General features: G+C 46.4%; 1 protein-coding gene across 2 annotated transcripts in view; it reads left to right on the top strand.

The window, feature by feature from the left end:
* WNT7B (Wnt family member 7B) overlaps positions 1-12,629 on the top strand; it is a 174,280-nt gene extending 161,651 nt beyond the window's left edge. For both annotated transcript variants that reach the window (XM_068278210.1, XM_068278209.1), the window contains exon 4: positions 11,546-12,629. In XM_068278210.1, the coding sequence (XP_068134311.1) occupies positions 11,546-12,025 (480 nt within the window). In that variant the 3' untranslated portion in view covers positions 12,026-12,629. The remainder of the gene's footprint in view (positions 1-11,545) is intronic.
* Positions 12,630-13,632: the final 1,003 nt, after the last annotated feature.

The following is a 13,632-nucleotide window of genomic DNA, read 5'->3' as shown; positions in this document are numbered from 1 at the left end:
GCAAACTTTTCCGCGGACTTTTGCGCGCGCAATTTGCCGCGATTCGCGCGATCGCGGCAAATTGCGCGCGCAAAAGTCCGCGAAAAAGTTTGCACCGCTTTGTGAATCAGGCCCTATGTCTGCTGCCATGAAAGTAGGAAAACACAGATAAATGCACTCTGTATGTATTTAGCCTATCTAATCCCCCCTTATCTGTGACCAGGGCTGGTTCTAGACTATTTGCTACTTGAGGCAAACTTGTGAGGATGGACCCCCCCCCATTTTTGGAATGATCGCACAGCACCCCAAAAGGTCCTCTGCTTCATTTAATGTTCTCACATGACATGCTGCAGCTCAACGCAATAGCACACTGGCTGGCTGTGAGTCTGCAACACACAAACTGCTCACCCTCATTCACTCCATTCCTCTTCAGTCTTGACAGCAGTGCCACCTCCTCCCTTCTACTGTGCAAGTCAAATGAAACACTGCTGCTCTCCTGCCTCCCCCCCCCCCCCTCCTCACTCACTGTCAGACTCCTCACACAGCACAACAAGCCGCTTTTCCCCAATGCTGCTCTCCTGCCTCCCCATGTCCTCACTCACTGTCAGACTCCTCACTCAGCACAACAAGCTGCTTTTCCCCAATGATGCTCTCCTGCCTCCCACCTCCTCACTCCCTGTCAGACTCCTCACACAGCACAACAAGCTGCTTTCCCCAATGATGCTCTACTGCCTTCCCCCTGCTCACTGTCAGACTCCTCACACAGCACAACAAGCTGCTTTTCCCCAATGATGCTCTCCTGCCTCCCCCCTCCTCACTCACTGTCAGACTCCTCACACAGCACAACAAGCTGCTTTTCCCCAATGATGCTCTCCTGCCTACCCTCCTCACTCACTGTCAGACTCCTCACACAGCACAACAAGCTGCTTTCCCCAATGATGCTCTCCTGCCTTCCCCCCTGCTCACTGTCAGACTCCTCACACAGCACAACAAGCTGCTTTTCCCCAATGATGCTCTCCTGCCTCTCCCCTCCTCACTCACTGTCAGACTCCTCACACAGCACAACAAGCTGCTTTTCCCCAATGATGTTCTCCTGCCTCTCCCCTCCTCACTCACTGTCAGACTCCTCACACAGCACAACAAGCTGCTTTTCCCCAATGATGCTCTCCTGCCTCCCCCCTCCTCACTCACTGTCAGACTCCTCACACAGCACAACAAGCTGCTTTTCCCCAATGATGCTCTCCTGCCTCCCCCCTCCTCACTCACTGTCAGACTCCTCACACAGCACAACAAGCTGCTTTCCCCAATGATGCTCTCCTGTCTCTCCTCTCCTCATTCACTGTTAGACTCCTCACACAGCACAACAAGCTGCTTTTCCCCAATGATGACCTCTTCACCTATCTCTCCTTTCGCTTCTCCTCCTACTCTGACTGCATTGCTGTCATTACCTATAGCTAAATTGATGTAGATTGGTATGTAGCCCAGCTCTCACACTGAATTTTAGGGTGCATACACATATCCAATTTTGATTGGCCAATGACTGAACAATTTTACTACCTCCATGCAGTATGGTCAACAGACTGTGAATACTATGAACAGATTGTGTAGATAAGTTATCATACTACATGGAAGTGGTAAAATGATCTACCGTAATCAAAATTGGATGTGTGTACCAACCAAGCTTTTGAGGGCATTTTGAGGCCATTGAACGTAGAGCTGGCCCTGCTGTCAGGCAACAGTCCTGTACATGTATACGATGCTCAAGGCCCTGAGTCCCATTAAGTTCCGCAACACTGACCTCAGATCTGTCATCTACTGACCACAATGCACGCTGTCGGAGTCCGGCTGTTCCCGACACAATCTGCACAACAGGAGCGGCCAGGGGTCTGAGCCCCGCCTAGAATGGGGGAGGAGCCCTCAGTCTGTTTACTGTAGCAGACACCAGATTCCTTCTGTAAACTCTCACCTTGTTTTGTCATGACTAAAGGGGTTAAAAATGTGACATTTTACAAAGGTCATCTCTGTGAGAGTGACATGAAGATTCTCGAAAAACAAAATTCCAAAAGTTATTTCAGAAAACAACTATTGTGTCCTGCACAACCTGTATTGATTCGCTCATGCCCAACACTGACCCCCAAATCTTCCTACTTCCAAATCAATTATAAGACATTTCCCTTCTTTAAGGCTGGTTTCACAGTGGGAGGTTAAAGTCCCACGTTACAGCAGCCAGTAACACAGCCTAACTCACAGCACTGTAAAATCAATTGTGCTGTTCACAGTGCCCACTTTGCGTTACATTGTAAAGCAGCACCTTTACACAAAGTGCTGCATGCTGTATGTTATACTGGGCTAAGCAGCGTTAGACTGTTTGCACATGCTCAGTAATGTTGGAGGAGGAGGTCTCCCCTCCTCTGCTGCCAGCCACATGGCTAATTAACCTATTTTGGTTTCTGGACGTAGAAACTACGTCCAGAAACCATGTGCGCTACCGCGCGCCCCCGCGGCCGATCGCGCGCGTGCACGCGCACTCCCGGCCGCGGATTCGGTAGTCAGGGAATCAATACATCGGGCTATGAAGCCCGATTACTGATTCCTCTCCCCCGCTGAAAAAGCGACAGCTTCTCTCGGAAGCTGCGCCTTTTCTGGCCGTTCCCTTCCTGATGCGCCACTCTAAGCGTGTGTTACGCTTAGAGTGACGTCATGTAAACAAACTCATGGCCGCCATCTTGTGGCCAAAAAGTAAAACTACACCTGAAAATGAAAATAAATTAAAATCAACACACATTTACATTATAAATCTATTGCTTACCCCCCACCCTCCCAAAACTACCCAAATAAAATGTTTACTATAAATAAAAAAAACCATTACAATAAAAAAAAAAAAACATGTAAATATTTACCTAAGGGTCTAAACTTTTTAAATATCAATGTAAAGATGAAATATTTCTATTTTTTTTTATTTTAAACTTGTTAATAGTGATAGATGCAAAATGGAAAAAATGCACCTTTATTTCCAAATAAAATATTGTCGCCATACATTGTGATAGGGACATAATTTTAACGGTGTAATAACCGGGACATATGGGCATATACAATACGTGAGTTTTAATTATGGAGGCATGTATTATTTTAAAACTATAATGGCTGAAAACTGAGAAATAATGAATTTTTCCATTTTTTTCCTATTCTTCCTGTTAAAATGCGTTTACAGTAAAGTGGCTCTTAGCAAAATGTACCCCCCAAAGAAAGCCTAATTGGTGGCGGAAAAAACAAGATATAGATCAGTTCATTGTGATAAGTAGTGATAAAGTTATAGGCTAATGAATGGGAGGTGAACATTTCTCTCGTGAAAACCACGGAACCTGAATGGGTTAATATTCACTGCACTGCAGAGACTCGTGGTGGGACTGTAGTGTTGTCCGGATCATGAACGAATCGTTCATTTGATCCGGATCTTTTTTGTGAGTCGAATCATCCGAATCATCACAATGAAAGATTTGGTTCACAGTGGATGTCTGTCTGAAAGAAACAGGAACATACAGAATGTACAGTGCAGGGAAAGTCCTGTCCTGCTAGTCATTTCACCCAGTCTGCTTCCCTAGTAAAATGATTCAGATGATTCAGTTCAAAGATCCAGATCTTTTCAAAGATCCGATTCGAATGATCCGAATCCTTAAAAAGATCCGGACTTCCTATCACTATCCTGGAGCGGCTGCTTTGAGAGCCGCATAACGCAGCTCAATCTGACATCCAACTTCAACACCACCATAAGGTGCGACCTTAACATCCCCTAAAACGCAACGTCTTGGTGGGAAAGTAGCCTAAAGGAATACCGAGGTGAGAGGGATATGGAGGCTGCCATATTTATTTCCTTCTAAGCAATACAGATTGCCTGGCTGTCCTGCTGATCCTCTGCCTCCAATACATTTAGCCATAGACCCTGAACAAGCATCAGATCAGGTGCTCTGACTGTAGGCAGACTGGATTAGCTGCATGCTTGTTTCAGGTGTGTGATTCAGACGTTACTGCAGCCAGAGAGATTAGCAGGACTGCCGGGCAACTGGTCTTGCTTAAAGCGGACCTGAACTCAGAACTTCCTTCTGCTCTAAAAAGTAAGCAACAGCATAATAACCTTTAAAGAAAAAAGTTCTTTCTGTTACAAACACTGCAATACGTCTGCAATGTGTCTACTTCCTGATTTCATGGAAGCAAACGTATTGTTAACATCCTGTGTTTATCAATTAGCTGCTCTGCCATGGCAGTCAGCTGACACATCAAATTACAACTTGTGATTAGTCACAGATGAGGGGGAATTAGACAGGCTAAACTACAGTGTGCATTTCTCTACGTTTTCCCTTCTGTCCAGTGCAAGAGTTCAGTTCCACTTTAAAAGGAAATAAATATGGCAGCCACCATAAACGCGTCAGGTATCCTTTAAGTCAGAATGATAAATTTTTTTGTAAAGCAGGCCATACATGCATCCATTTTTACTGGCAGATTTGATCACTGTGATTGAATCTGCTGGTTTTCTCCAATGCAAGGAGCCACACTGTTATTTCGTTCCATTTGTGGCACAAAATTTAACAAAACGAAGATCGGACTGGACGGTAAATTTCGATCGATCAACTGAACCGGGAAGTGGTGAGAGATCAACGCCCTGTATTGAACAGAGCATTGCTGCAGGACAATAGACATTTAGTAGATTTCATGGTGAAATCTATAGAAAAAAATCTGTGTGCCATGTACGGGGGAATCGAACCGTCTCAGATCAGAAAGGAATCGATCTGTTTGCCACCTAGGGCAAAAATCTATGCGTGTATGGTCAACTTTACAGTTCCAGAAGATACTCACCTAAGGAGAGGGGAGGCTCAGGTCCTATAGAGCCTCTCCTCTCCTGGTCTCTGGGTTCCCCCGCAGGCTCCCCTGTTAGCAGTCTACGACCCATGGATCGTAGACTGCTCTCCTCCACTTTGGCTGGGCTTCAGAAGTCCTCCGTGGCACTCGGGTTCCCAAAGACAGGCGGCTCTGTACTGCGCACGTGAGATCGCCCTCTCTCGCACACTTGCACGTGCGCAGTACAGAGCTGCCCGTCTTCAGGAGGACTCGGGCTCCTGAAAACGTTCAAAGTCTTCCGGGGCAGGAAATTTGAACGGAGAAGTTTGCGGGGGAATGAGGGGACCGTGAGGAGAACAGAAGGCTCTATAGGACCCAGAGCCTACCTTCTCCTTACGTAAGTATTCGTAATTTGTTTTTAACCACTTCACCACTGAGGGGGTTTTCCCATTGAGTACCAGAGCAATTTTCACCTTTCAGCGCTCCTTCCTTTCATTCCCCAATAACTTTATAACTACTTATCACAACAAAACGATCTATATCTTGTTTTTTTTCTTCCACTAATTAGGCTTTCTTTGGGTGGTACATTATGCTTAGAATTATTTTACTCTAAATGCATTTTAATGGGAATAATAAGAAAAAAGGGAAAAAATTGTTATTTCTCAGTTGTTGACCATCTATATATATAATAGAGTAAGTGCCTCAACCTTCGAGCAAGAAGAAGAAGTACTTTGCATGAGAAAATGTATGCGTGCTCAATCACCAAGTTTTAGGCTTCTTTTCCACGGACTGTTGAGCTGTGTGCTCAGCAAGCAGTTACCAGGCAGCAGCAAGCAGTTACCAGGCAGCAGCAAGCAGTTACCAGGCAGCAGCAAGCAGTTACCAGGCAGCAGCAAGCAGTTACCAGGCAGTAGCGAGCAGTTACCAGGCAGCAGCGAGCAGTTACCAGGCAGCAGCGAGCAGTTACCAGGCAGCAACAAGCTGTTACCAGGCAGTAGTGAGCAGTTGTAAGAGTTTGAGAGGCATGTATGTTACTGCCTATCAACTGTCCGTGGAAAAGAGGCCTACCCTAGCAAGTCTGGCTTTGCAAATCTGGCCTAATTGGCTATTCATGAGGCAATGCTCATGCAAATATGCATTTGCTTTTGCATGCCAAACTATGCAGGGTCAAAAAACCAATACTGCAAAGCGGTCGCCCTGCTACATGCCAGTGATGAGCGAAAATGCAAAAATTTGTTTCGATACATTTTTACCGAATTTTCGCCTAATTTCGTTTTGACAGGCAAATTTTCCATCTAATTTTTTCACGTTAATTTTCGCCTAAGGCCAGTCATTTTCGCATTACTTGCGTATGATTGCGGACATTTTCCACATAAGGGCATTAGCGCCCGCATTCAGAGAAGTTTCTTGCGCATTATTGCGGGCAATTTTCGGTATAAACGTCCGCATAGATTGAATTTCCATGCGGATTATTGTGGACATTTTTCCGCATAAGGGCATAAGCATCCGCATACAATGAATTTTCGATGCTGGTCGAAAACGCAAATATTTCTGAAGATTTTCGTGAAAATTCGCCAAAAAACGAAAACGGGATTTTCGAGGCGAAAATTTGCAAGCACTATCCAGTAGCGCCACGGGGAGGATTCCCAATGCCCCCCTTTTATACAACCGAGGGGACCACAGGGTCCCAGGCTCTCTCACTGCCTGGGAACCACAGCGACACCCCGGAGGGGGAGGCGCAGGCGACCCCCCCCCCTCAAGCGTGGCCAGCGTCGGGGAGAGCCGTCCACACCCACCTCCCAATATTAAAAACAGGCACTTACCTTAACGTCCATTGCGTTCTGCTACATGCGCATTAACTTGGGGGCACCACATGAGAAAGGAGTGAAGCATGGGTCACTCCGAGCTTTAGAGCTCAGGGCTGGCTCACATACAGCACTCCAGAGTGGGGGGGGGGGGAGGACAGGTGCAGACAACTCACTCCAGGGCTCACACCACCGGAGCAAGCCATCCACCACCTGCCTCCAAAGGATACAAACTGCAAAAAATGCTTTCCATGAGAAAATTAATGCGCATGTAGCAGAACGCAATGGACGTTACGGTAAGTGCCTGTTTTTAATATTGGGAGGTGGGTGCAGACGGCTCTCCCTGGCGCTGGCCACGCTTGGGGGGGGGTCGCCTGTGGCACCTAGCCTCCCCCTCCGGGGTGCCGCTGTGGTTCCCGCGGTCCCTCCGGTTGTATAAAAAGGGGGCATTGGGAATCCTCCCTGTGGCGCTCCTGGATAGTGCTAATGTAGCATGTAGCAGTGTTCCTTGCGAATTTTCGCCTAAGTCATTTTCGCATCGAAAATCCTGTTTTCGTTTTTTGGCGAATTTTCACGAAAATCTTCAGAAATATTTGTGTTTTCGACCAGCATCGAAAATTCATTGTATGCGGATGCTTATGCCGTTATGCGGAAAAATGTCCACAATAATCCGCATGGAAATATAGACTATGAATGTATTTTGTAGGTACTGATCTTTTGCAGGAACGGATCTTTTGCAGATAATGATCTTTTGAATGTGTACAGCAAATTTGTGTGCAGCATCTTGCAAATATTTCTATCTAATGGGGAGTGCAGCTCAATAGAATAGACTGTGTAGGTGTGGCTCTGATACTACATGGAAGGGGGTAAAATTGGTCTGTGATAACTTTTATCTGATGTGTGTACCCACCTTTATTCTTCTTGCTTCAAGGTTGAGGCACGTACTATTTTAGATAGATAGAAGATGCGGCGTATGCTACGACGCGGGACGGCTAGTTATAGTTTTAAAATAAAACATTCTCCTATGGATAAAAGACACACATTTTATTTGCCCATTTATCCTGGTTATTGCAACGTTTTTCCCTAGTACAATGTATGGCGCCAATATTTTATTTGGAAATAATTATAATCACTAATTACAAGCCCATCATTCAAAAATTAACAGTAATATACCCTCTTGGCATACATATTAAAAAAGTTCAGTCCCTAAGGTAACTATTTATGTTTTGGGGGTTTTTTGTTGTCATTTTTTTTTGTATGCAAAAAAATTGTTTTGGGTACTATGGAAGTGTGTGGGAGGGAAGGAATTAATTTTAAATGTAATTGTGGGTCTTTTACTAAAATACATTTATGTAGGTGTAATTTTACTTTTCGGCCACAAGATGTCCTCGCGCATTACTTTCTGTTGCATACTATTAGTATGCTAAACAGGAAGTAATGCGTGGACGTGTAACTCTGGAAGATACAATGACGCAGGCATCTCATTGATGCTTGCGATCATTGATGCAGCGGCTGCGTCCCCATTCACTGATCCTCTGGCTAACAAGCGGCACCGTGAATGAGCACGAGAGCACGCGCACAAGCGAGCAGGAGCGCGGACAGTGACGGAGGTGCGTATAGCTACGCCCCAAGCGCTAAGATGAATTCTGCGGGGTGTAGATATCCTGCACTGAGGCGTCCAAGTGGTAATATCGCTTCACATTTACTTTAAGCAATGAGAATCTATTTTCCCACCTGCTGGGGTGTCGGCCACGCCAAGCTCCTGTTGGAAGATAGAGCACCGTGCAGCAGCCTGGAGCATGATGGGAGTTTGCCTGGGCGCTCTAGCATGTCGGGGCCTATCGTGTGATGAATGGTTCTGTAGACTGAGATGGGGTGACGGCAGCTAATGGTTTCCCAATCTTTAATCAGGGTCTCCCTGGCATCCGCTGCAGGGTTGGTTAGCGATATATGCCTTGGCGGGGGTCCAGAGGTGGGGATTCCATCCTCAGAAGCTGGCAGAGACCAAGCTCGGCCTGGGATTGATATTCCTCAAAGAACATCACTTTGCGAGGAATGCGGAGGAAGACGCTGCCAGACCGTGGCCAATATTAGCTTACCGTTTAAAGAAATTATCCTCTGTCGTCTTCAAGGTTCCTCACGAGTTGAAGGTGCATCTATATCATTTATATAATCGCCTCCAGAAGCTCGGGGCTGACGCTGAAACATTACGCATTAACATCGGCGAACCCTGACAACAGCGCGGGCCACACTTATGTCAGTGGAGGGAAATAGTGTCAGCACAGGCCCCACTTAATGCCAGTGGAAAGTAACTGTTCAGTCTGAAACCAGCCGGAAATTTCCAAGACTTACGCTGCGTGCGATACGATTTTTGAAATGCCAGCATTTGGTGACAACAATCAGACCGCTAAGGCACAGTGGGGGACATTTATCAAGAGTGTCTGAGACAAAATATTGGTAGGTTTTTAGAAATCCATGCAGAACTGTCTCAGGCATCTTAAGAAATCACTAGATGCAGATTCCTTCTAAACTGTTGTAAAATAATAGGAGCTAGGAAGGTCAGACAGTGCAGTGTGTGAGGGGAATTGCTGTTGCTGAGGTAACCAATACATTTGCTGCCTAGCTTGCACTCTGCACTATCTGTAGAACTGCTATCAAGCACTTCTTATTCTGCAGCAGTTTAGGGATGGATTTGCACTTTACTTAACTGTAGTACACCTCTAGAAATTCATGCTAAACTGCCACTATTACCTAAAATTTAATAAGGTTCTTATTATCATGCAAAACTGTTCTCCCTGCTGGTTAGAACAGTTTAAGAAGAACAAATTGTCGGTAATGCTTTGATAAAGCTGGCCCTGTGATTTATCATAGTAATCATTGTGCTCCCTTTAAAGGGGAACTGAAGAGAGAGGTATATGGAGGCTGCCATGTTTATTTCCTTTTAAGCAATACCAGTTGCCTGGCAGCCCTGCTGATCTTCTGCCTCTAATACTATTAGCCATAGCCCCTGAACAAGCATGCAGCAGATCAGGTGTTTCAGATCTGACAAGACTAGCTGCATGCTTGTTTCTGGTGTTATTCAGATACTACTGCAGAGAAATAGACCAGCAGGGCTGCCAGGCAACTGGTATTAATTAAAAGGAAATAAATATGGCAGCCTCCGTATACCTCTTACTTCAGTTCTCCTTTAAAGAGGAACTTCAACCAAAGGTCGAACTTCATCCCAATCAGTAGTTAATACCCCCTTTCCCAGGAGAAATCTTTACCTTTTGCATGAATAGATCATCGGGGGGATCTGTATGGCTGATAGTGTGGTGAACCCCCCCCCCCCCCCCACACACAGTGTGATGTCATGGCCCTGACAGTTTGCTGTCTGTGAACTTTGTTGCATTGTGGGAAATAAGCGCTGTTTCCAACTGCCAAGCAAGCAGTATCTCCCTCTGTGCATAGAACTCTCAGTAACGAACATTCTATACAGATCACCTGGCAGAAGATGTCACCATCTGTGGTAAATTATGAAAGTAAATGGGGGAGAGAAAAGATTTTACATTGGGCAAACACTGACTAAATAATCTTTAAATGGATATTGTAAAAAAAATAAGCAATTTTATTCATTATGTTATTTTCACTACAGTTCCTCTTTAACCACTTCCGGACCTTGCTTTTTGAAATCTATGCCCTGTTTAGGACCCATTATCCCTGCCAGGGCGTAGATTTTGGTTACCGCGCAGCACGCACAGCTGGGCTCAGTGATCCGGTCAGGAGCTGATTTCATTGGCTCCTGATCCTGAGATTACTGTGAGCCAATCACATTGGCTCCCAATGAACACAGGGTCAGGAGCCAGCAGAGGATGGTTTGAGGCAGAGGTTGGTTTGAGGCAGAGGTTAGTTAGAGGCAGAGGTTAGTTAGAGACAGGGGGAGGCTGGTTAGAGACAGAGGTCAGTTTGAGGCAGAGTTTGATTAGAGGGAGAGGTTGGTTAGAGGCAGAGGTTGGTTAGAGGCAGAGGTTGGTTAGAGGCAGAGGTTGGTTAGAGGCAGAGGTTGGTTAGAGGCAGAGGTTGGTTAGAGGCAGAGGTTGGTTAGAGGGAGAGGATGGTTAGAGGCAGAGGTTGGTTAGAGGCAGAGGTTGGTTAGAGGCAGAGGTTGGTTAGAGGGAGAGGTTGGTTAGAGGGAGAGGTTGGTTAGAGGCAGAGGTTGGTTAGAGGCAGAGGTTGGTTAGAGGCAGAGGTTGGTTAGAGGCAGAGGTTGGTTAGAGGCAGAGGTTGGTTAGAGGCAGAGGTTGGTTAGAGGCAGAGGTTGGTTAAAGAGAGAGATTGGTTAGAGGCAGAGGTTGGTTAGAGGCAGAGGTTGGTTAGAGGCAGAGGTTGGTTAGAGGCAGAGGTTGGTTAGAGGCAGAGGTTGGTTAGAGGCAGAGGTTGGTTAAAGAGAGAGGTTGGTTAGAGGCAGAGGTTGGTTAGAGGCAGAGGTTGGTTAGAGGCAGAGGTTGGTTAGAGGCAGAGGTTGGTTAGAGGCAGAGGTTGGTTAGAGGCAGAGGTTGGTTAGAGGCAGAGGTTGGTTAGAGGCAGAGGTTGGTTTGAGGCAGAGGTTGGTTAGAGGCAGAGGTTGGTTAGAGGCAGAGGTTGGTTAGAGGCAGAGGTTGGTTTGAGGCAGAGGTTGGTTTGAGGCAGAGGTTGGTTTGAGGCAGAGGTTGGTTTGAGGCAGAGGTTGGTTTGAGGCAGAGGTTGGTTTGAGGCAGAGGTTAGTTTGAGGCAGAGGTCGGTTAGAGGCAGAGGTCGGTTAGAGGCAGAGGTCGGTTAGAGGCAGAGGTCGGTTAGAGGCAGAGGTCGGTTAGAGGAAGAATTTTGGCACCACTGAACATGCTTTAGATCTCCACACCACCTTTGTTATGTCCTAATTAATTATAATTCTATTTTTCTTTCCCCACCAGATCCTGGAAGAGCAGATGAAGTTGGAGTGCAAGTGCCATGGCGTCTCAGGCTCCTGTACCACCAAGACCTGCTGGAACACTTTGCCCAAATTCCGGGACATCGGCTTTATCTTAAAGGAGAAATACAATGAAGCGGTACACGTGGAGGTGGTGAGGGCAAACCGGCTACGCCAGCCCACCTTCCTTAAGATCAAAAAGATCAAGAACTACCAGAAGCCTATGGAAACGGACCTGGTCTACATTGAGCGCTCGCCTAACTACTGTGAAGAGGACAGTGCCACCGGCAGCGTGGGGACTCAGGGGCGCCTGTGCAACCGCACCTCCCCACACGTGGACGGCTGTGACCTCATGTGCTGCGGCCGGGGCTACAACACTCACCAGTACACCAAAGTTTGGCAGTGCAACTGTAAATTTCACTGGTGCTGCTTTGTCAAGTGCAACACGTGTAGTGAAAGGACAGAGGTTTTCACATGCAAGTAACGCTCGCTGACGCCACGTTCGCTGACGCCACGCCGACGCCACGCTGACCAGGAAAACCTAACAGGACCACTATCGGCTTCATTTTGCACATTTAATTTCTTTTTGATAAGAACATTAGATCCTCACAGGCAGGGAGGGAAAAGGTTCTTCTGTTTTGGATTGGCACCTTGACAAACTGGAGCGTTTTTGTGTAGATATTTATAAATTATATACCACACAGAGGAGGAGGAGGAGCAAAGTGATCACCGTGCACCACGGGGATCAAAGGACTACCACCGAGGGACCAACGGACATTACCGACTTCCATCACGATAGGATAAAACTTACAAATAAAGTTTGTAACGACCTGCCAGACAGTCACACTGGAATTATCATAACGGACCTAAAGAAAAAAAGAAAATTATTATTATTAATTTATGTTTTATTAGTATGAACAAATTCAGAGGCAGAGCACTAACGGGTAGTTTGTGTCTTAATTCTCTACTAAATGTTAAGCTTACAGATGTCCAACTCACCATGAATCTTGTAAATGTTGTTTTTTTTTCCTAACTATTTTTCCATGCTACTGAACTCTCGATAAAGGGGTCTTAAACTTTGTATTTCATTTGTGTTGGTTTCTTTTATTTTCTAAGGCGTTAGCCTGTGAGGGGTAAAAAGGTTGTGTGTTGGTTTTTTTTTGCATTGATAAGGTAGTAGTTATGGTCAGTGATGAGCGCAAATGCCAATATCATTTTCGTCAGAATGTTAAATTCGATTTTAGAGCGAAAATGTCTTTGTTGCTATGACGCATTTTTGTGAATTTTCAGGGTAAAGATCGGGGCGTAACTAGAAATCGCCCCCCCCCCCCCCCTCCCTAGGGCCCGCTCAGGGACTTTTGGGGGGCGGGAGGGGTCGCAACGTAAGAGGAGAGCGTGGCTGCAGACCCCCCCACCTCGGGCTCTCCTCTCAGCGCTCCCCTCCTGCAATCTTTAGTGACAGTGGGTGGGCAGCAGCAGGCAGGTCACAAACCTCCTTTGCCCCGGAGGTCTCCTATGTCTAAGAGCTTCATGCTACTTCCTGTTTACACAGGAAGTGACATGAAGCACTTACTGATCGCAACCTCCGGCGCGATGGAGGTATGTGAACTGCCTGCTGCTGCCCACCCACTGTCACTAAAGATTGCAGGAGGGGAGCGCTGAGAGGAGAGCCCAAGGTGAGGGAGGGGGGGGGGGGGGGAAATGTCCCCCCTCTCCACCGATCTGCGACCACACTCTCCTCTTACGTTGCGACCCCTCCTGCCCCCCAAAAAGTCCCTGAGCGGGCCCTAGGGGGGCACCGGGCCCCCCCGCGGGGCAGGGTCGCATCCCCTATTGTTACGCCGGTGGTAAAGATAAAGATTTTTCGCATTTTTGCTGTAAATTTGTTTACGGTAAAAATATCGTTTTCTAGTGTTTTTGTGCTTTTTTGTGGTAAAATATAATTTCTTTGCCTTTTTTCCAGAAGCCGTGAAAATACAAGCTATTTCGGTAAACATTTTCTCGAAATCGGAAAAAAACTTTTTTGATACGAAAATGACTTTGGCGAAAACTTGCAAGAAACACCGGTGATTATCACAATCAGATAATTGC

Source organism: Hyperolius riggenbachi, chromosome 3, assembly GCF_040937935.1.
Source record: "Hyperolius riggenbachi isolate aHypRig1 chromosome 3, aHypRig1.pri, whole genome shotgun sequence".
Taxonomy (NCBI): Eukaryota; Metazoa; Chordata; class Amphibia; order Anura; family Hyperoliidae; genus Hyperolius; species Hyperolius riggenbachi.
The sequence above is the reverse complement of the archived record's forward strand: the minus strand, read 5'-3'. Positions and strand labels throughout refer to the sequence as shown.